At 47.0% G+C, this 23,201-nt stretch overlaps 1 protein-coding gene across 1 annotated transcript in view; it reads right to left on the reverse strand.

Annotated features, from left to right (window-relative positions):
* The window catches only part of LOC115409260 (receptor-type tyrosine-protein phosphatase U-like), a 227,756-nt gene that overhangs the window by 52,473 nt on the left and 152,082 nt on the right, over window positions 1-23,201 (reverse strand). The window contains 5 exon segments of the mRNA XM_030120350.1: window positions 2,177-2,456; window positions 5,381-5,483; window positions 8,080-8,281; window positions 10,768-10,877; window positions 18,564-18,884. Of these exon segments, the coding sequence (XP_029976210.1) occupies window positions 2,177-2,456; window positions 5,381-5,483; window positions 8,080-8,281; window positions 10,768-10,877; window positions 18,564-18,884 (1,016 nt within the window).

Genomic DNA, 23,201 nt, shown 5'->3' on the forward strand with positions numbered 1-23,201 from the left:
TAAACATATATGGTCAGTTCTAGCTTTCCTTGTTTTATTAAGCCTTTCTTTAACCCTTAAAACCCTTTCATGAGTACAATACTTTTTTTGCACACATTACAATTTTTATTTATTTATTTTTTGCCATTTTTTTATTTGACATTTTTGTGCTTGATAACTGTTAAACTGCAAAATGAGTAACAGGATAAAAGAAAGTTCAGAAAGGAATCCTTACCCCCTACTAAAAGATCAGAACTTATAAGTGTAATTTATATGCTTGCAGTTGAAAAAACAATATTAATGACACTGACAAGCCTAATTTAGCAACAGATCACCACATATAAACAAGATTTTGTTATTTTCTGCCTAACATGGAATCTAAAAACTCAAACTAAATTTCTTCATTTCCAATTATTATAAAGAGAGCATTATGAAGGGTTAATCTTCTCGAGTAAAAAGTTAACATTAACAATAATGGTTGCTCTTTAAAACCAAGACAAACCAGTTCCGTACAGCTTCAGACGACACAGCAAACACCCTGTTAATTCGCTTGGGTTCCAATAAATCACAGCTCTTCCACTGCGTCATGATTCAACCGACAGCAAACATCAAAAAGCTGGACTCCCAGCGGTGAAAGCGGCGCCGTCAGCCTGATGTCGATCAGCAGGTTTGTTGCTCCCGCCGAACGGCCAAATGACACGGATCATTGGAAACCGCGGACCGGCTCTTTTTCCCCTTCCTCCGCCGCGACTCGCATTCGAGCTGCTTTCACTGTTAAATCAGCAAAAAGCAGGGATCAAGTCCCGCAAAGTCGGGAGGAAGACGGATGAAAAATTCATTCGGAAATCTGCTAGCTTGGCAAACGTGGGATGGTTTCCCGAGCCGAGAGCCGGAGCAGAGATCATCATAACCAATTCACAATCCAAATTTATCCAGTGTGAGGGGGAGAGAAAAAAAAAAACAGCTAAGTGACAAGTAATCCCAGCTGAAAGTGTAATAAAACAGCACTGGAGGCTGACAGAGTGAAATCACCACGCTTCTCTTGTCATTTTTAGCTGTAATAGATATTTTAGCTGTAATTTTCGATTTTTTTTTTTTTTTTTGTCCCTAAGCGCTTCGTCTGTCATGACAGAGAGAGAAACGACTCGTGTTTGTTTGTGTTTTTTTCACGAGGAACTGGCAACACCATCAGGCATCTTTCAAGCCCCGCTGAAAGCATATCTGCCAAAGCAATTACGGTTCTGATTCAACGGCGGCTCCATGGTCCACAGTAAGCCCCGTACGTCTAATTTATCCAGAGTAATTGTCAAAATAATTAGGTTTTTGTTCCCGCGCTCCTCTCCCCGAGCAGGCCGCCAAAAAAAAAAAAAAAAAAAAGGCAGCGGCTCACAAAGTAGAGATGAAAAGGTTCGCAGGGCAACAACAAAAAAAAATCAACACGGATATGATATTCAGTTTGCCGCGATGGTGGAGTTCTGTCGAGCAGGAAGTCTCTGCCGGGTCTCGAGGGAGAGGGAGGGAGAGAGAGAGAGTGAGAGAGCCGTCGCTGAGACATCTCAGTCCCGATTCTGACACTCCGGACGTCAGCCGAGCGCTCGTCGTGTCGTTTCTGACCCCGACCGCGCTCACTGTGGTCTTTTCCCTGCTCTCCAGCAAACCCAAGCAGCATCAAACCCAGCTGGGACAGAAGTCCAGATGAGAGGGCGGCGGCCAGGCGGGCGCGTGGAGGAGGGTGGGGTGGGGGGGGGGGCAAACATGAGCTCCATATGGGCCTTAATGATTTAAACAGCATCGGCCTCCTCTGCCGGCCAACGCCTTCCTTATTCAGGCTTCAGTCGCTTCCCCAGTCGCTCAAGGAGCTCCTCGTCCAATCTTTTCAAGCCCGGACGGCGTTTGATTTTTACTTCCTCCCCTCCCTCGAAGACAAACTAGCTCGGAAAAGCTTTTTTTGTTTGTTTTTTTGGGAAAGAGACCGAATATGAGATCTGACAACTGAATGATCAAAGAGAAAATCAGCATTCTGCGCATTCTGAGTCCCGTTTTCACGGTCTTTCAGAAAGTCCAAAATGGGAACCATCCCCAATAAACCCTCCGTTTCCCGCGGCGCCTCCAGCGCACCGCCTCCTGCCTTCGACACTGATTCAAACACACCGTCGGGTCGAGCGACAGTACGAGTTCTACCGCCAGCAGTCCTCACCCCTCTGAAGTTGCTGGTGGCCTGGAAGTAGATGAGGTAGTTCTTGGTGGGGTCCAGGGGGCTGTTCCAGTAGCCGTTGTAGGTGTGGTTGTCGCCCACGGTGAAGGGCGTGGCCTCGGGGAGGCTGCTGGGCGCCAGCTCGGCCGTGTAGTAGTGCGGCGCCCCCTTGGCCTGGGCCTCGCTGTGGGAGTTGGGGGTGGGAAAGCAGTCCACGGTGCCCAGCTCGCGGCGCCGCACCTGGCGGGAGCCGTCCTCCTCCACCACCACCACCTGGTAGGCACTGGGAGAGAAGAACACCGGGGTTCAGGTGGGAGCCATGACACTCTGGACGCCACCACTGCTGCTATTGTCTGTCTGTGACATAAAGCTAGGTTTTCAGTAGGGATGGGCACCGTTCACATTGGAACCAATACGGTACCGGATACCTGGTACCTGGGAGTCGGTACTTTTGTGAGTTTGTGTGTTAAAGGTGCTGTAGGCAGGATTCGGCATCTCCGCATTAGGCTTACCTAAGCAAGATGGCGATTTGACCCATCTAAGATGGCGATTTGAAACCCAGCACAGCCAATCCTGTCCTGTTTTCTCTGACATCACGCCCTTATGCAAATTAAGCCCCTCCCACAAGAACGTGCAATGAACGCCCCTCGACCAATCACGGTTAGAGCCTCAGGGGCTCTTCTGATTGGTCAAAGATACCTGGAGCTGTCGAGATTCCTTTTCATCTCAGAACAGAGACAGATGGAAACGCTGCGCCCTCGCGGTAGAGCAATTATGCTACACTCCTAAAGGATTATCAATGGATACTCTAACATTTAATCCAAAGAAAACACAGAAAAATTAGCATTGACTAGCAAAATCCTGCCTACAGCACCTTTAATAAAGGTCTATTTGTTGCTGACTGCAGTTGAGTTGCTAACGACTGCTAGCGTATTGATCGATGCTAGCATGCCATTTGATGCTATCATGCTAATGGATGTCAGTGTGCTACCGGACGCTATCGTGCTAACTGATGCTAGTATGCTATCGAAAGCTAGCGTGCTGATCGATGTTAGCGTGTCGATAGATGCCAGTGTGCTAAACTATGCAAGCAAGCTAAACGATGCTATCGAGCTGATTGATGCTAGTGTGCTAATGGACGCGAGCGGGGTAATCGATGCTGGCATGCTAACGGTGCTGAATGCAGGAATTGTAGCGTAGATCTGAGGTTGTTCACTCCTCAGCCTTGAGGAAAACCTTGTTTTTAACCAGGAGCTTCCTAAGATTTGAATTTTTTCTTCTGCCACAGTGAAGGGTAATCTGCATTTTATTTTGAAAAGTGGAGCTGTAATTTGGAGTTCTTTCTAGTCACGCTTGCTTTGTTGACATGCTAGCTACTGACGTCATTACACTCTTCTGGTCAAGGCTGCTTCCGAGTCCGCTATGGAAAATCCCCGACTCTTCCACTCCCTCACAGTCCCAAGGATGCATTCAGGCACCGAAACATGGTGCTGTTTGTACGTGAATCGGTACTTGGTAGAACCAATGGTATTTGGTCAGTATCTACAAAAGTACCGGATTTAGGACCCATTCCTGGTTATCAGAGGCTCCTAGTGGGGCCAAAGAGAGGCTACCGATCAATTCTCTGATCTCCTTAAGCATTACATTAAAGCCAAATTATGCGGAATCTTGAGAAACCTCTAATCTTAGTGATCTCTGGTGCTCCCTTCGAGGTAGAACCACTGATTTTGAGGTTATTATTTCAGGAGAGACGCAGAACATGAGGTAAACTATTACTGGAGCTCAACAGTCGGCCTTCTGTTGGCTTGTTTCTATAAACATTAACCATGTTTAGGAGATAAATGGTCTGAAAATACTAACTCTTAACTTGCTGAAGTGTCAAACTGAAACCATCTCGCGGCAGACTGAACTGATCTCCTCCAGGCCGAAGCTCTGAAACCTCAAGTTGAATCATAAAGCTGCGATCCGGGAAGGGAAGGACGCCGCTCCCCCAGAGCCTGGCGGCGCCGGCAGACACGGCGCTCCCTCGTTATCCAGGAAGCGAGACACGGCGGGTCAGGGCCGGACTCTGAGGCCCGCCCGTAACGCCGCCACGGACGGCAAACAGCCCGTGTAATGAGTTCAGCGCGTCCTTGTTTTCTCTTCCAAATGAGTTTGGCGAACCTGAAGGCGTGTTGCAGCCTCCTGTCACGTCGTCTCAGCGGACACATTTTCAGCTGCGCACCAACAAACAGACATGTTTATAATTAGGAGCTTCAGCTGCACTGTTTTCACTTTCTTCGTTTCATGTTAACACCTAACAGCTCCATACAAACTATATTCTTCTTAAAGAACTGTGTTTCATGGCTTTTTCTTTTAAAGATACCTCAACCAGTTTTCTTCAGTTTTGCTTTATAACTTTTTATCGTTACCTATTTTATTATGAGCCTAGATTCAAACTATTGTTTGATTAATATGTTTTTTTTTTGGGAGTTTTACGCAAACGCTGTTCAAACAGCACGGATAACTGACAGCCTGACATTTCCATATATAAAAATAAATCTCTGTAATCTGCCAAGTTACATCTCCTCTACAACATAAGGCAGGTTTGTATAATTTCTTATCGCACTGAATTATATTTTTTAAAACATTTTACAATAAGCACATATAAAGAGAGAGAAAAATATATCATTTGAACTAAATCAGGCTGAATGGAGCCACTGAATAGTAATGATGCTTGTAATCTCCAAATAGAAGCTGTATACGATATTAAACATGTTCGACTGCTAACCTTGCTGCAATAATAATAATAAAAAACAGATAAATAGTTTAGCGAATTGATCAATTAGTTAAAATACGAATATTTATAGTTTGAAGCTTTGGAGTTTCTGTTGAAATTACATGTATTGTGAAGAAAAACTGCAGTTAAAACCTTTAGCCAACATTTTACAGAAACCCTGTTAGAAATTACCTCATTCTAAAGTGATAAATGTAGATAAATGTGCAGTTCTGATCGTCTTTCAGCACATTCCTCTCATGTAAACAGGGCATAAAGGCGTTTTCTGCTGCTGAAACATCCTTAGACGACACAGGTATTTCTTTAAATGTGTCATAAAGGGTTTAGAGAACGGCGCCGTGACGCTCCGCGTGGCTCTTTCTGCTGCTGCGGGATGTAAAGGCGGCGCCGCCGAGCCGCGTGGGCGCGAGGGAGGCGAGCGCCGGCCGTACCTGACGGGCGCGCCCCTGCCCAGCGCCGGGCGCAGCAGCACGGTGATGGTGCTCTCCGACTCGCTCAGCGGCGACGGGATGTCCTCGTAGTCGAACACCGGCGCTGGAAACATGATCAAGCACAAAAAAACAGAATTTTAGCAAAAGACTCGGCCATTATGTTAATTTTTTTTAAGATTGTCAGACTTTAAAAGCGAGATGGCGCCGAGCCACGCCGGGCCTCCCACACAGCAGCCGGCCGCCGAGGGAAACAAGAGGCTCTTATAATGTAATTAGGGCAGATCTCAGAGCGGCACGACCCCAGCCAGGCTCCGGGGACGAGGAGGTGGAGCGCGCCAGGCGCCGTTTACTACCGGGAGCAAATTAACTGGAGGACGCCGTCCTGCCGTCCCCGTGGAACCGATCAGCCGAGGAGGAACAAGGGGAGGGAAAAAAAAAAAAGCTAAATGAGCTCCAGAAGAGAAAATGTGTTGGTATAAACATCACGGACACAAACAGCTGGCGCTGGAGTTTTCTACGAGAAGGAAGGAGCTTTTAATGTACTAGAGGCCAATTTCTGGCCAATCAGACGAGTTATGACAAGTGGATTGTTGCTTTTTATGGCTTTAATTCAAAAAGAACCAGGAAGAGCAACATTAATCTCAGCAGCGCTTTGAGGATGTCGTTTCCTCGGCTGGTAGTTGATAATGTATGAAGCTTAACTTCAAAATAAAGCGTATTGTCCTGTTTATTTCTCATTTTCAACAAGTTTCTCAGATTTCCAACAAATCTTGCATCTGAGTTGAAAAGTTGAAAACAGTCAGGAACTCATAGTTTTACCCAAAAATATTTCAAAATTGATAATTAATTCTGAATCTATCTGGATTTCATTCCTCTAGAAATGTTGAAACATCTGAGAAGTTCACCTTTCAGTATTCCAGAGAGTCTATTTATCTGTTTATGTTACTGCTGATGATTTTGTCTGAGATTGGACTGAAAGAAACCTCCCTAAGTAGTTCTTTACTAGAACGCAGTAAACAACAGATATTCTCAACCTTGAGTTTCTCTGAGGAACAAACTCCCAGAAAATCAGATCAAGGTTTCAAATGTCTTGAAGGAGAAACGATCATTGTTCAACTTTGCCAAACGTCTCTTCTTGCTCTTATCTTTTTTCAAACCAGGACTTGTTCTGTTTGCAGCAAAAAACAAAATAAAAAAAAACATCAAATGTTCCAATTTATGGTGGAGAACTTGCTAATTAACAGAGCTCTGCTCACAACACTTTATTTATTAAAAGAGCAGAAGGCGTCTCCTCACGGTCCTTTAACCGCTGTCAAACAAGCTCTGATGCCTGGAACGTTTCATTGTTTCTCCATTTACCTGACAAACACTTGTACAAACAAAAATCAAGAGGATAATTCGATAAAAATAAAGATCCACACCTTTTGGAACGTTTCTGAATCCCTGCTAGTTTGACACCACAGACCGGTAACCAAGTTCCTGAACAATTTCCATAAAGTCTGTTTTCAATGCAGATTCAGTGGATGTTTTAACATTTGCTTGCAGCTCCTGCATTTTATGTACGGATTTGATTTTTTAAAATTCGATCACCAAACCGTCAATTCCTGCAGACCAGCACATCGGATCAGGCTGCAACTTCATCTGCTCAACTGGATTGAATGTCCTGACTGGGAACTGGTTTTAAGCCATTTGGGGTCATTTCTGGACGCATTGAAGAGCGACCGAGTGACCAGGCAGCAGCCTGGACTGATGATCTGTTCCCCTCCAGACTCAAATTAGCATTAGCTTCTCATCCGTCTGGCAGAACACTCTCGATTCTTCCCTTCTCGGGACCGCTTCTGGGCAGGCGCCCCGTTTCCAGTATTCCGTTTCAGGAGTGCTTCCAGATACTTCGAGCGTTTATCAAGAGACTCTCTACAACATCAGTCCTGAAATGTCAATGAAGAGCTGTCTGACTGAGAGTTCTTCTAAAAACCCGATGAGGTCTGTGGGGTTGAAGTCGGGTCAAACGCTGGAAGCAGTCGAGGTCTCTGGAAACAGGCGCTACAGCTCGCACTCGGATCGAGACTCGTTTCAGACCGACGCTGATCAGCAGGAAAAAGCGAAGACCTGAACTCTGCTGCACCTTTGCTTTCTCCTCCTCGGCTCTGGATGAACCTCTTTCTGTTTCTCCCCCCTCCGAGCTTCACGGGCAGGAGCGTCGCCGTAGCATGTGCCGTTTCATCAGGGGTAAACACAATTAAGCGAACGCAACCTGCAGATCTCCAGCTGAGAGGAGCGCCGCCGGCTCTAAGAAGACGCATTCTCCACACCGAGCGCGGATCCATACCGCCGACCTCCCCGCTTCTCTCCCCGCTCCCCTCTCCTCCGAACGGTAAACAAACACGGTTCTGAAGTGAATAAAAGCCTCTTTCTCTACAGTAAAACCATTCAGGCTGGAGATTCTGCAGTTTGGGTAGAATCCACGGTGCTGTTAGTGCATCGGATGAGCCCAGTGTGCGTCTGAAAAGCTGTTTCTGCCGAGAGAAGAAGATAATTTCTATAATTTCCAGGCATATGTGTAATCCAATCAAAGCTCTTCAGAGGAAAGACAGTATGAGAGATTACTGCGGTCTTTCCGTCACTGCGGATTGTTCTCTGTGTTTTAATGCAGCGGCGGTCCGACGGTCCGGTCCTGACCGTGCCCTCCGAACCCTCACCGGAGATGTTGGTGGTGATCTCGGTCAGCGCCGTCTGGCCGAAGCCCTTGGCGGTGCGGGCGCGGACCGACACCAGGTAGGTGGTCCCGGGGTGCAGGCCGGAGAACATGTGGTAGGTCTCGTTCCGCAGCTTGGACACGGTGCGCCGCGGGCCCGGCACGTTGATGCCCGGGTCCGAGGACTCGATGCTCTGGTAGCTGATCTGCAGGCACAGAGGAGACCGCATGAAGGAAGACCAACACCGACCCATAATGCACCCTGTACTGCACAGGGATGAAGAAAAAAAAAACTACAGTAAAATGAGTTTTCTCTCTAATTTCTTTCTTAGAGCCACTTCTAATGAGACATTACACACTGCATGTAGGACAGTGCTGCAGTCCAGGCCAATGCAGGGACACCACTGATTTTTGTGTCTACACTCACTTCCAAATCCCCCATGATGCACCACTCAGCAGTATCGACCAGCCAGAGTTCCTGTTTTTTTTCCTGGGATGACGAAGTGACGATCTGCTCTGGTCTTCCTGTAGCTGTCTCGATCCCACAGTGTTTCAGTGAGTCTAGCTGTTGTTCAGACTGGGATCTGGAGAGTCTCCACATCAGAACCAGGCTGCTCTGGAGCAGTCCGGACAGCGTCCAGGACGAGTGATTCTCGTCGCAGGCCGCCTCTGGAACCACTGGGTTTAGATGAGTCCCTCATGAGACGCCTCTCAGTGAATCCTGCCTCCGATAATCAGGCTCGGGTAGAGTCTGCGTCGCGGCGCAGCCTTCCCGGATTAGCCCAGGAAATCAAACACGCACAGCGAAGGTGAAAAGCTCAAATTTGCACCGGGACGGCCGCGACGATGTGTGTTTTCCTCGCCGTTTGACGACTCGACGTGCGAGTCTGTAAAGCCACGTTCATAAAACTGAGCGAATCAACGGCGCCGCTCGTAAAATCGGCCCTTCCTCATCCTAACAGCCTGTCTGCGGCTGTTTAAATGTTAACTCTTGACTCCGGGGGTAGCTTCCCTGGCACTCGGCGCCGAGGCCGGCGGCGGAGAGAGGGTTGAGATCTCCTTCTTGATCTCTGGGCTCCGACAGTGCAAACGAGAGCCAGACTCTTTTATCGGGTTGGGCGGCATGCTGATTGCCCTCGCCGTGTTCAGTGTTTTTAACGAGTCCTCAATATTAAAACACCTTTGAATAATATAACTGAACCTTTTCCATTCCCTTTCCCCTCCTGTCTTGTCCTGACGAGTCTTTTAAGGACAGACGGACTCCTTCAGGCGTCGTCAGGAACGTCAGATACACTTCTGGAGGACGTCATGCAGAAGGAAAGGTCAGATTTTTGACCATGTTGGGTCAATAAGGTGCAAAGTAAGCACAGCGAGGGTCGACAATGCATCAAACCGGTCTCTTTTTCATCAGAAATCTGTCATTTCCTTTTCATTGTTGAGAAGTAGCAGCTCTAAATATGAAATGTTAAGGCCTTTTTTGAATCTTCTGTCATGAAATGAGCTCAAGACGTTGAGACGTTTGTCAATACTTCATCAGAGAGCGAAGAATATTGAATGTTTTTGCTCCAGATAATAAGAAAAACCACTTGATTTGTCTCAGATCAAGACGGCGCAAATATCCACGTGACTGAAAAGGCAGAATAGAAGGAATCAGTCAAAGATTGAGGGAAACTGTTTAAAATGAGATGTGAAAACAGCCCGAAGATTTAAAAGATTAAGTCTTATTTAGTGTTTTAATTCCAGATCTGAGGCGAAAATGCATCATGTTTGCATTTTCATTTCAGAAAAAAAATGTTATTGTGAAAGTGATGCTTGTCTGTTTTGTTCAAATCCACTTTTCCTAATTATTATTAATTGTGTTTGTGTCTTCTCTTCATAAGAGCTATTTTAAAAACTTTGCAACACCTTGTTTTGTCTGAAGCAAAGACCTTCACGCCGCCGTCAAGGCCAGGCCTGAAAAATACAAACTAATCCTCATGTTTGGCGAACAGAACTTAAAAATGGCGAGATAAGAAAGTACAAAGGGCTAATTGGTATGAAGAATTAAAACATCCGTTTAGAATCGACGGTATTAAAAGGTAAGGTGGATAGAAGGTCTGTAGTGTGATTCCAGAAGAACACGGACCAGAATCCAATGAAATGTTCTGACTTTCACACAGTTCCAGTAATTCAGCGGCTGTGAGCTCTCCTGATTTTCTTCTGGCCTCCAAACACGGGATTCCTAACTCCTCTGCCTCGTCACCTCGCTTTCCACACCCGGGAACCGTTTGTCCCCGTCTCCATGTGTTCAGCCAGTCTTCACATCTCCTCTCAGGAAAAAAAAAAAAGAAAAAAAGAAAAAAAGAAAACCGGGCTGTGAAGCGGAGCTACAAAGGTCTGCTCCTGATACGGGGCCATCAATAATTAATTAGAAACATTTAAAGTTGCCCCCTTGTGGAGGCATCTCTCAGGCAAATAAGTAATTAGAACGGTCGTCCCCCATGTAATTACAGCCTGGAGTCTGCGCCGCCGCCTCATTAGCATATGAACGCGTACAGTAAATCCCATGAACTGTGGAAAGTGGGTCCGGCCCACTCCGGCGACTCGGCCTCACGGGCGCCAGCCGGGTCCGGCAGAGCGAGCCTCGGGGAAATCAGGCGGGGAGCGGAGCGAACTCACCGGAGGAGGCGGGTTCCGGCGCCGGCGCCCTTACCTCGTACTGCGTGATGAGGCCGTTGGGCTCCACAGGCTCCTCCCACTTCAGGAAGATCATGTCGTCCAGCGGGGTGAAGGTCAGGGACTCGGGGGCGATGCCGCCGGGAACTACGGCGAGGGAGAGAAAACACAGGGCAGCGTGAGACCGTCGCTCTCCTCTAATGGACTCTCCGGCAGAAACGCCGAGGGGCAGGACCGGGAGGAGGAGGGACGGCGTGGAGCGACCGGCTCCCGGCCCGTCGGGATGAGCCGGGGTTCTGGCTTCAGCCGCCCGGTGACGGAGCACCGCGGCTCGGCGGCTGACAGCCGATTCTTCTTCTTTAGCGCCTCGGAGACGGAGAGACTGGAAAGTAGTCCGACGTGCGGACCGGCCGAGCCCCTCCGGCGTAACGAGACGCTTCTCCTGAAAGCAGGGCAGCTCTCAGGGTGAACGCCGGGGGGCGCCGACGCCCTCCGACTCATCCCGAACTCTACAACGCATCCATCCAACCAGCTCTGTCCACGTCTCAGCTTCTTCTCAAAGTTTTGCTGTTTGAAAATGTTTAAATTCCCTTCAGTTATTTAAATAAAGCAGTAAAAGAGTCTCGCTCTTGTGGACAAAAGCTCAGCGCGCCATATGCTGAAACGTTTTCACCGATAGCCCCTCCAGTTGTCCCAGGCGGCCATTGGCAGTATGAACGCTAATACCTCCATCTATCCTCGCTGCAGCGCAAAGACAAACGTCCTCAAAGATTTATGTCGGAAAAATGAGCAAACAGCTGGCAAACAGTTCCCCATTTAGATGTTTCATATCAGTTGGAATGAGCCCGGTTTTGGACGGCTGGTGCCACAGTCTGCCTTGAGTCACACTTATTATTGATGACAGCTGGCATCAAAGTAAGACATTCTTCATACCTGTGGTAATTATGTACCAGTTAGTATCACAATAACTGTCTTCAGGGTCAGAGATAACTGTTCAAAATGATTAATTGAAGTTAAACCAACGTACTGTGATTGGTGATATTTCCATTAACTGAGCTTTAAACCAACTTCACTCAATAACCAGTTACATCCAGGTGGTTTCAAAACAATGGCTTGAATAAAATTGACTATTTAGCATCAGTTCAGTTCAGTAACTAAGTATAGTTATCATGTGATTAAATGTAACGTCTCCGGTTGGACACGATGTTTTCTCCCGCCAGCGTCGGATCGACCTCAAGCGCCGGGGTGAAAACTCTGAATCCGCTGAAAGCTGCAAACGGAGCCTGCGAGCCGCGTCGTTATCGCGGTTATTTGGTCAGTTTGCGTTTTTAGCTGCAGCTGCAACAAGCAGAACTCCTGTAGGGTCTGGTTTAAGTTCAGAGCTGAAACATAAGGTGTCAAACGGTGAAGAGCCTCCTCTGCTGGGTTCTCATGTTGGTGAACCTGATTCTGATGGAATCCTGAGCCTGGAGTGAACATTCATGACCGACTGAATGAAACTGCAGCTTCGGCCTTGAATGAGGACAACTTACAGTTGGAGGAACAGAAAGGAAGCAGCTCTATCTTAAATGGCTGTGTGCAAAAGTGGAGAAAAACTAATGATCTATAAGAGCTTTCGGTGTGTTTCCTGTCATGATGTTCAGAACCTGATGCTGAGAACAGATGATGAGTTTCCTGAAATCGCTTCAAAACAAACCAACACGGCTTAAAACATTCCTGCTTCCGAGTACATCTGACCAAAACAGAAGAGCCCTGAAAATAAATCTGAGGATAACAGCCGGGAGGAGGCATTAATCTCAGCCAACGACCTCAAACCACCTCCGGCCACCAACATCCTCCAGCCCGGAAACGAATGGCTTCAGGTACAATCCCGGCCTTAAATATTCTGAGACATTGGAGTTTTGCTTTGAATTCAGTTTCTAATAACACAAAGGGCTTAATCGCCGATCAGACCAGACATGCCGGATTATTTCTACATTGATTATCTAATCCCCGTTATGAAACAAACAGGTATCTGGCAGCTCGCACTGTAGAAGCATGGCTCCAGAATGACTCTTTCCCTCTGTCACAGGTGTGAACATTACTTTGTTTCCTGTTGCCTGATGGTCGCCATCTGGGGAAAAAGAAGCATTTACCTGACTTTTGTTGGACTTCCTGAAAAAACACACACTGGAATGACTTCCTGACTGTTCGCTGTTTGACGCTCATTTTGTGCGTCGGATCTCGAATCAGGACTCTTGGTGAAAGTTCTGTTTATGTATGAAAAGGAAACTCTCATTGTATCTGGTGTCTGTCAACACAGCAACGGAGAGCCAATGGGAAAAAAAAAAAAGCAACGTTTCCAAAGTGGAACTTTTAATAATCACTCCGACCCCGTCTCCATGGAAATGGTGGCAAACAAATACATGTTTTCTAAAAGCTACATAGAAATACTGCAATTTAACCTGAGTTTTCAGCATTTCTACTGCTTCTGTGCAAAATGTTAAAATGTTGTCACGTCAACTTGAAACGTTTCTGGAACGAAAACGCAAAAACGAAGTATTTTTCACTCAAAACAGGGTCCGTGAATGACTCACTCACACAACGCATGCTTTGCGTCATGCCAAAGAGTGTTGTTTAGTTGAATGACGGAATTCCTAATTAACATTAAATTGACACAACTGTTACACAACACAACACTGGCCACATTCACATGGGAGCTTTAACTCCCCTTTAATTCGGAATGAAATCTCGTTCCACTTTAAAAATTACCCTTTAAAGACGGTATTCCAAATGAAAACAATCACTCCAATTTAACTTAATTCTGAACAAACTGGCCGTTTTGTTCTGATTTTTAAAGCAGAATTTAATAATTCCTTGGTCATCTTAACATTTATTCCACCTCGACTTAAAGGTGCTGTAGGCAATTTTTCTGTGTTTTCTTTGGATTAAATGTCAGAGTATCCATAGATAATCCTTAGGAGTGTAGCATAATTGCACTACCGCGAGGGCGCAGCGTTTCCATCTGTCTCTGTTCTGAGCTGAAAAGGAATCTCGACAGCTCCAGTATCTTTGACCAATCAGAAGAGCCCCTGAGGCTCTAACCGTGATTGGTCGAGAGGCGTTTGTCGCACGTTCTTGTGTGAGGGGCTTAACTGCGTAAGGGCTGATGTCAGAGAAAACAGGACAGGATTGGCTGTGCTGGGTTTCAAATCGCCATCTTAGATGGGTCAAATCGCCATCCTGCTTAGGTAACCCTAAGCAAGATGGCGGAGATGCGGAATCCTGCCTACAGCACCTTTAACTCCTCCTCTTGTCCTGCCACGATGACGCACATATTCCGAGATGGGCGGCCATCTTGGAATTGGCTTCATGTTGAGATTGTCAAAACAGTAACCGTTTGGGTTTTTGAAAACAGAGATTTCAATCAAGACAAAGAAAAATGTTGTTACTGAAGTTTGTCTTAATAATATTTAATCAATTGGTCATTGTTAGTTAACCAGAAACAACTGTTAATAGTTTAAATTATGATTGTATGCATTTGAGGAGATTTTCTTTAAATATATTTGTGTCTAACTTTGAGTCCATCTCTCTCCCGATAGGAAAGATGGTGAATTTATCAAAGGACTCTAAGGAAGAAAACACTAAAACTTGTATTTTAGGTCAGACATGGAGGCACCGCTGCCGCTCCGTCTTTCAGCGGAGCCAGCCCCTCACCGTTCGGACTCAGGAAAGTTTTAAATGACCGTAACGTATTCTCAGCGCGCTGCGGGAGCGGGAGCGGCGAGGGCGTGTTCCGACTCACTCGGTTCACCGCAGGACGTGATTCGGCGGCGCTCCGCGCCATTTAGGGATCTGACTGAACATTAAGGTCCGTAGACGCGCCGCTGATGTTTTCATATTGGTCTCCGGAGCGGCTGTGACTCCCGGAGATTTCAGAGCACTTTGAAAACGTGCCTACGGCGCCATCTGCACATGAGCAGGCCGAATCCCCGGCAGGCAAAGCGGGGATTCGTCTGAAACGGTGGGATTAAGGCGGAACAACAACAGTTAGTTCTTCACTGATCCCACTTTCATTGTAATTTACAACCTGCATGAGTAATCCACTGCACGCACTGCGCCTGAGTCCGCTCGTATCCCGCTGCAGGTGAGGCGAGGACAGCAGAGGGAATCGCAAAAGTGTCTTTTTACGGGAAGGAAATGCAGGATATTAAAAAAAAAAAAAAAAAAAAAAAAGAAGCTAGAAGTAACGGTGACAAAACGGAAGGATCAGACAGGAAAACAGAAACAAACAGAAGAGGAGAGACAGATGAAGGCAGGAAGATGGATAACCCTGCATCATGAGTCACGCCGTGTTTTCACTCAGTGTCCAATCGGAATTCCACTGCAGCAGCAGAGCCGTCACTCACTGGAGGCGCATCGTCTGCAAGTACAACTCCAGAGCCGGGCAGACATTCAGGTGTGTTTCACAGAAAAACCTGCAAATTCAACCACTTATTGTTGTTGGAGCGCAGCAGAAACTCCAAACACTCACAAAATATGTTAGAACGGTTTAAACACAGAATACTGTGGAGGGCCACTGAGAGCCTCTTCAAAGCACGAGGCTGGTGTCAAATTACAGAGCTCATTTTCACTGTTTTACACATGTGCATTTCAACACATTGCAGTTACATGATGAGGCTGGTGTTAAATTACACGATTTTCCACTAATATTGCGAGAGCTGAAGCACACGCCCTTATATGGTCATGCTGTCCAAGCGCAGCAACAACGACAACATTAAGCTGGTGTCAAATTACAGCGCACACTCACACCTCTTATATATGCAAGATGATGAGGCTGGTGCCAAACTACAACACTCCTAACTCCATAAATGAACTGACAAAGTTCCTGCAGAAAGATGACGCTGGTGTCAAATTACAGTAGTGATTATCTCCAGGCCTTCCACGCAGATGTCCTGATCTGCTAATGTTCACACCACTAATAGATGCAATAATGGCGAGGCTGGCGTCAAATTACAGTGGTAATTCGCACCAGTTTAAACATCTCTTTGCATAAAACCTCTTGAGCTCGCTGTGTTGGAAGCACAGCACGTTCCAGGCACAGTCGAGGGTAAACAATGAGGAGACCAGCGCCAAATTACACCAATTGAGACACAAACAGGCCGCCTCATCAAAAGCTCTCGCCGCTGCATTTATTCATGTGTTTCCCCCAAATAAATCACGCCAGCCTGAAGCTCTTTGGCAGCTTTAAAGCCATCTCAGCTTCAGAGGTTGGTGGCGAACGCCAGGAAGGTGACAGGAAACTGTTTTTCCCCCCTCTGACTCTGAGAACCATCGGTTCTGGATCTTTAACGCAGCCACATGTGGCAACTCCCGCCATTCTACGGCAGATATCAAACTTCTCTGAGCCGTCGGGTTTCCTGGGAAGAGGAGGCTAAAAGCTGAGCTAGGCAAAGCGGCCCCTGGAAGATATAAAAAAATAAATAAATAAATAAATAAGTAAAATGTCTCGGTGTACCCATGAATCCTGACAGCACGAATCTGCTTCCTCCGAGCAGCACGAGTGAAAAAAGTGCAGCAGTGGTGCGACTGATTGTGGCGCCCAACAGGAAGCCGGCAGGAGGAGCTGTCACCGGCTGCGGCTCAATTACTGCAGTTGTGAAGGAAGTGATGGCAGCTCTCCTCGTGACGGTGGGGGGGGATGGGGGACTGTCAGACTGACACTCACGGGCTCAAAAGCAAAACTTTCCATTGGTGCTGACATTCAAAATATCAAGTGGAGAGAGAGAGGATAAAAAAAAAAAAAAGAAACGCCACCAGACCTCGTTTTTCTTCCCCTGACATGAACGTCTCACACCGACGGTTCCAAAAGCAAATTAATAAATAAAAACCATAACATCCTGTACGTTGGGCGGTTTATGTAAATGAAACGTTTCCCGTCTGCCAGACAGCCTGGTGTAATGGTAGATAATTAAAGGGCCTGTCTCTTCACATCACATCTGCAAACGAAACGATGTGAAAAAAGGTTTTTTAACAGATACCGAGACGACTCGAAATGTAAAGACTGTCAACAGAAAATTACAATATTACACTCAAAGACACCCAAATTAAACAAAAAAAACAACAACAAACACGTTAGTTTAGATTCCATCTAACAGCTCCTTCTCTTTCCTAAAGGACAAACAAGCAAACAGCAAAAAAAAAAAAAAGTTAGAATTTAAAGGTTATTATGGCACTATTGTCCACTGCGGCCCCTGAACTGTTTGACACCCCTGCTTCAACATATCGGCAAAAACTGGTAAATGGATTTATATATTTTGTGTCATACTGTGAATTAGTTTTGTTTCGACCTGCTGGTAGTTACTGACGAGTAGGGATGGTTATTTATAGTATAGCATAGTATTCTATAGTATATAGTATTTATGGAATTTACAGGTACTTTTCCAGGAACTGACAGAATCCCGCTGGTTCCACCGAATACCAATCCACGTAGGAGCCATGTTTCGGTACCTGAACTCATCCTTGTGACTGTGAGGGAGTGGAAGAGGAGGGGATTTTCCACGCTGCACCTGAATGCAGCATTGCACAAGAGTGTAATGACGTCAGTAGCTAGCATGTCAACAAAGCAAGCGTGACAAGAAAGAGCTCCAAAGCAAGGATCCACTTTTCATAAAATGCAGATTACGCTCACTGTGGTGGGAAAACCTCTTATCTTAGAAAGCTCCTGGTTGAGAACAAGATTTTTCTCAAGGCTGAGGAGTGAACAGCCTCAGATCTACGCCTCCAACGCCTGCATTCAGCACCGTGAGCACGTTGGTTGTCAGTGGCTAGCACGCTAGCATTCATTAACACGTTAGCCTCCAATAGCACGCTAGCAAACATCAGCGACTCGTCTGCAAGACAGCAAGAAATTAACATTTATGAGCACATAAACACACAAAAGTACTGAAAATTAGCACCACTGAGTACCGGCACCGATTCCCAGGTACCGGTACTCAACAGCATCGGTACAAACGTGAACGGTACCCATCACTATTGACAACAGACTTTCAAACTCTCACTCAGACTTACAAACCTTGGTAACCTCTGGTCACGACTTCACAACACTGGAATCACTCGTTTCAGCAACAATTTCTAAAACTGAGCCTCACATTTTCAGACCGATCCCAGAACACGATCGTGAGTAAGTTTACATAACGGACACTGGAAAGCTGTATAAAGAGAATGTTTCCAGTGGCAGGTCATATCCGTCACTCCTCTCCAGCCTCCGCTCCGGGTTAAGCTCGTCCCTGAGTGGCGTTCAGTTACAGCTATAGGTCCTGCTCACGCCACATAACAATCACAGTCTGACCTTCTATACTTCCACTCCGTGTGAATTTGCATTACAATGTGCTTAATCTGCTGATGTGCACAGGAAATATTAATACAAAGATAAGCAGAATCATTTGGCGGTTTCGCCGGCGGCCATGGGCCCAACTGATTAATGTTCCACTGGTCTCCATTTAAAAGGCTGATCTTCCATTTAGTTGAGCTGATCCAGCTTATTTTGTGAGTCAATATTTGTGTTTTTTTTTTTTTTTTTCCCAGCTCGCCCTGGATGACTAAAGGCACGGATTTGTGTAAGCAGTGCACAATAATTATCTGAGCATGAAGGGGCGCCCGCAAATTCAAGAAGTTTGGGAGCCAGAGCTGAGTAAGTATGACAATAAAGGGCTTCATTGCACACATAAAAAAAACATTACTGTCCTCCTCCGTAATGATACCGCTGTTAACTAATGTCTTCCGTCTGGGCGAACCCAAACTCCGCTCAGCGCCGGTGGGGGGGGGGGGGGGGGGAACAGAAAGAGCACTCACTGTCCTCCTCCGTCTGGAAGGTCACCTCCCGGCTCTCCTTCTTGCCCTCGGGGTTGGCCAGCGCCAGCCGGACGTGGACGGCGCGGAACGGCGGCAGGTCCCTCAGGGTGAAGTGGGAGGTGTTGCGCTCCACGGACAGGCACTCCCTGACGGTGGCGTTGTTGCCGCCGCTGCCGCCCGTCGGCATGGAGTAGCGGTAGCACAGCGACAGGGTGTAGGTGTGGCAGCGGGTCAGGTTGTAGCCCAGCGGCTCCCACTGCAGGGCCAGCTGCCGGGGCTGGATCTCCGTGGCCGTCAGGCCTCGCAAGGCACGCATGGGCTCTGGAGGGAGGGGGAACCACACACAGTCAGTCAGGCTGATGACAGGAATCAAACTACACACCTGCACGTGGTGTCGGAGCGCTCATACAAGTCACTACTCTTCGTTTAAAGAAGCGGTATCTGTTAATCTCTCCATTAAACCGCTTCTACAAAGGAAAGAAGAATGATTTAATCCAGTTTATCAACATTTCATAAATGGGCGTTCAGCCATTCAGATCACTGAGTGCAATCCAGGATGTGCAAAAAGCCTCAAACTATCTTCCTCCAGGCTTTGTTCAAACTCTCAAAATCTATTCTCTTTCTTCAAAATGAGATGCATTTGTTGCTTTGTGTGATTTATTTATTTTTTTTTATGTTCAACCTGGAACTGCAAAGTGGAACAAAGTGTGTGTTTTTATCATTAATTGTCTTTTTATCTCTTATTCAAAAGAATTGACTGAATTGCACCTCGATTCTAATACCGTACTGAAGGAAGAGTATAATCACTTCAACTTGTTTGTAATATGACTCAAGGTCAAAGTATACAGAACTGAATAAATACATCTGTAGTCTGGAGAAGAAAAAAAAAAAGATCACAACAACCCAACTTTCAAGACAACAAAAGCTGATTTATCCTGAGAACCTTCAGAGCTCCAGTTATTAGCGGTTGATGGAATCGAGGCCGTGTTTTTCTTGGATTGACGTAAGATGGAGCGTAAGATCGATGAGTCAAGGAAGTTTTCTGTTCTTCTGGCACGAAGGATTTGAATCGATTTTCGCTCCGGCCTCCTCTAATGGTCATGAGCTTTATTTGGAAAAAGGTTCACTGAAATCCCGTCCAAGGAGGATTTCTTGCGGGAAATGTCAATCCTGTTCTAAGAAGACTTCCAGGAATGCTATAAACACCAGCAAACAAGTGTTATGGTCTAATAGACTGCCACTTGAAAGCATCTTCTGAGATATTCTGGGCTCCTCCAGCTGGGAGAAGACTCAAGGGGAGACCCAGAGCATGCTGGGAGACCAGCCTGAAAACCCCTCGGTCTCCCCCAGGAGGGTGTAGCTCCAGAAATGCGACTGGACGCTGATTAGAGGAAAGGAAAAATCGGAGAGACGGATAGAAAAACCATGATTAATTCATTTCTAGTTGGAGGGGGTGAGTTGCTATTCTCTCTTGAAGCTCAATTTCCTGATTCATGCTGACAAGACAAGAGTATTTTTACCTGAAACCCTCTTCTGCTGGAGCTTGAAAGAGAAATACTGATGTGGGGTTAGAAGACAGCAACAGTTGCGGCTGACTTTACAGACTCGCTGTGCGAGGTTACAGAGGGGTGAGACGAGCGGGAAGAGAGTCCGCCTGCCTGGAAGGAGTGGACCTGACAGTGATCTACACTTTCATGGCCAAAAAGGGAGACCAGCGAAGAGCTCCGTACGAAAGGACACAGTCTAATTGCTGAAGTCGTGCGTGAACGCCATCACTGCGAGTCTCCATGTCCCTGTCGCGAGACGTTTATAGTTTTAAGCACACGTAGGGGGTGTTTCTGTCCTGTAGCCAGGCCTGGATCTCCGAGTGGACCCAGCAGGACTTCAGACCAGCCCAGATGAGGGCCACGCTTCGAGGAAGGCAAGGCCGGGCGGCGCAAAGTCGAAAACCGCTCCGGGGCGGTCGGGGCAACGGCTACGCTAAACATAGATCCAGAGCCGTTGCGTAAACGGATGAAGCAATGTCACGGAGGAGACATCAGCTTGGAGGGGACGGAGGCGAGACAGGGGAAGGAACTGTCCTCGGAGACCTCGCCGATTTGAAAGACTCTCGATCTTCCCCAAAGGGCAGAATGCGGTGAGGTCAGATTGATCTGTGTCGCGACAGCATCAATCAATCCCCAAAGAAGAATTAAATTCCGCCAAATTGCGCCGTATCCATCATGTCAGAGGCGGCTGGGAAGAAGCCGACCCGTATCAGGCTTCCTAACAGCGTCGGGGCGCCGCGGACGTCTAATCCTGCTAAAATCAGCCCGGCCACCAGAAGCCCACCAGACTGAGCGGCCTGTCTCTGCGAGCAGACGCCATTACTCATCATTACAGCGGCGCCGAGGCGGACTGCTCCGTCCCGTCCTCCGTACCCGCCCGTCCTCAAGCCAGCCTGCCCCCGAATCGACATTCCGCTTGATTAGCCTAATCACAGGGATTAGCCAGCGGCAGAGGGAGTGCGAGGAGGAGGAAGACGATGTGGAGGAGGAGGGGGGCGAGGAAGGGATGGCTGCTGGAAGAGGAAACGATGAATGGAGCGGGGAAGGTGGCGGCGGGAGGGTGGAGGGCGGCCCCTGTGGAATCCGACCGTTTCATCTCATCCTGCCGGTGTTTAACAGCTGCTGAGCTGAGCTGCCGCCGAGGCCTGGCCCCCCCGCCGGAGCGACGCACCGTCGACCTCACACCCACACTCCCTCCACTGAACATCCACGGGTGGCGGGGTTGAAGGCGAACCCGTGTCTGTTAACATGCCAGTGGTGAGACCCTGAAGCGTCCAGGCCGCTCTCAGACCAGCTCTTTAAGCACTTCCTGTACAGGCTTCTTCCTTCACCCGGACATTTGAGTCTCACTGCTTCATGCAAGACACCCAATCCATGTATTGGGAGCAATTTCAGGTTGAATGTCTTGCTCAGGAGATGGGGAATCAAACCCGGAACCTTCCGATTGAGAGAGCAACACTCGACCAACTGAGCTGCAGCCTTTGTGGTAAACCTAAAGTAACCTTTAATCAGAACAATGAACGTGGTCAGGTGGCTTCCACCACTATATTTACACTCCTTTACAGTTGAACTGCGACACTGGAGTGGCTCACCGCTTCCTCTTGTGGTACAAAGTAGAACTGCAACACTTGGCTGCAAGGAATTGATTTTTTCACCCTCGTCTACCGACGTTCGCACTCGCTGTCTTTACTTTATATTTGGAAAAAGGATTGAAGAGAAACTAGAAACTATCAGCTATGGTACAACGTCATACTACAAGAACAGACAGGCTAGGAATAGCGCCTCTTAGGCACAACAGACCTAAAATAATAAGTCACATAGAAAAGACAAGATTTTAGGTGATAGATTTAAAGCTGTAAAGCAGGTTCAGACAGTACTAGTTGAGTGAGAGATATTAAATGCCTAACCTATAGGAGAGATTACACTTCTGCAATGTTTGAGGAAAACTTCACAGAAGAGGAAAAAAAAAGTCTTTTTTAAGGTAAGTACATCACTACTTTCATTTTTATGACCATTTAATTAAGTTGACTGACAAAACGCACGGCAGCTGGTGGGGACGTGCACGAGAAACAGGCGTAATGGAGTGTAGGTAGTAAAAACGCCGTCATTACTGCCAAGATGACTTATTCGGGAAGTCATGCACCAACTCCCATTTCTGAGAAATGCAGATGTAGTTACACGAGTGTGACTCCGAAGGTTTTCTTGTCTTCAGAAGACGATGTAGTGAAATTCCGGCAATCAGATGAGAGTTTTTTAATCATCTAAACCACTTCGTGCGAAAGCACAGACATACGAGACAATACTGGAGTGATTAGTCCTAAAAAGCAGAACGAACACTGTCAACGGAAATGAGATGAAGCATCCTTTTTTTACAAACTTTGGGATTACTGACAAGGCGAAAGCGGAAAGCGGAACAGCACTGCCAGTGAAAGACTCGACAGACGCTCGGACTGTCGTTCCCCCCCACACCACCTCCATAACCCTCAGTCAGTCGGGAGTCTGAGACTCTCAAGGACATGACTGATAGAATCTTCCAATCACAGCAGAGATTGAACCTGAGTCTCTCCGGACCTGAGGCCAGCGTTCTGATTGCATAAATGCGGCGCGGGACGAGCGTCGCCACAGTGTCACCGATCCGGCTCCATCTCAGAGCTAATTTACTAGAAACTTTCCTCACTTCTTATTAGGGCTGCACCAAAATGACTTTTCTAAAGGACGAGAAGGAACCTGTCGCCACGCTATGCCGGTGTCTTTGCATTCCCCATGTAGAATACTTCAACAGGAAGTGGCTAAATGAGGTTACAGAAGCTACTGGAAGACACTACCGTCACATTCTGAACAAGAACTTGTCCACTTTTGCATTTTGTGTTCAATTTTTGATTTCATGGAGCTCGACTGAAGCCTATTTTTAGAATTACTTTTTTTTTCTTTTTACTGGGGCAACTACTAGTTTCAGGCATCCAGAGATGCAGTTGACATTTCTGAAGGTCATTTTGTTGACTAAAATGTCAAAGTTAGCGACAAAGCTCTCCATGAAAGTGAAAAATGGATTCCTGATTGTAGCCTCTCTATTAAAAAAACCTGGTGATGA

The sequence above is a fragment of the Salarias fasciatus genome, chromosome 22 (genome assembly GCF_902148845.1).
Source record: "Salarias fasciatus chromosome 22, fSalaFa1.1, whole genome shotgun sequence".
NCBI lineage: Eukaryota > Metazoa > Chordata > Actinopteri > Blenniiformes > Blenniidae > Salarias > Salarias fasciatus.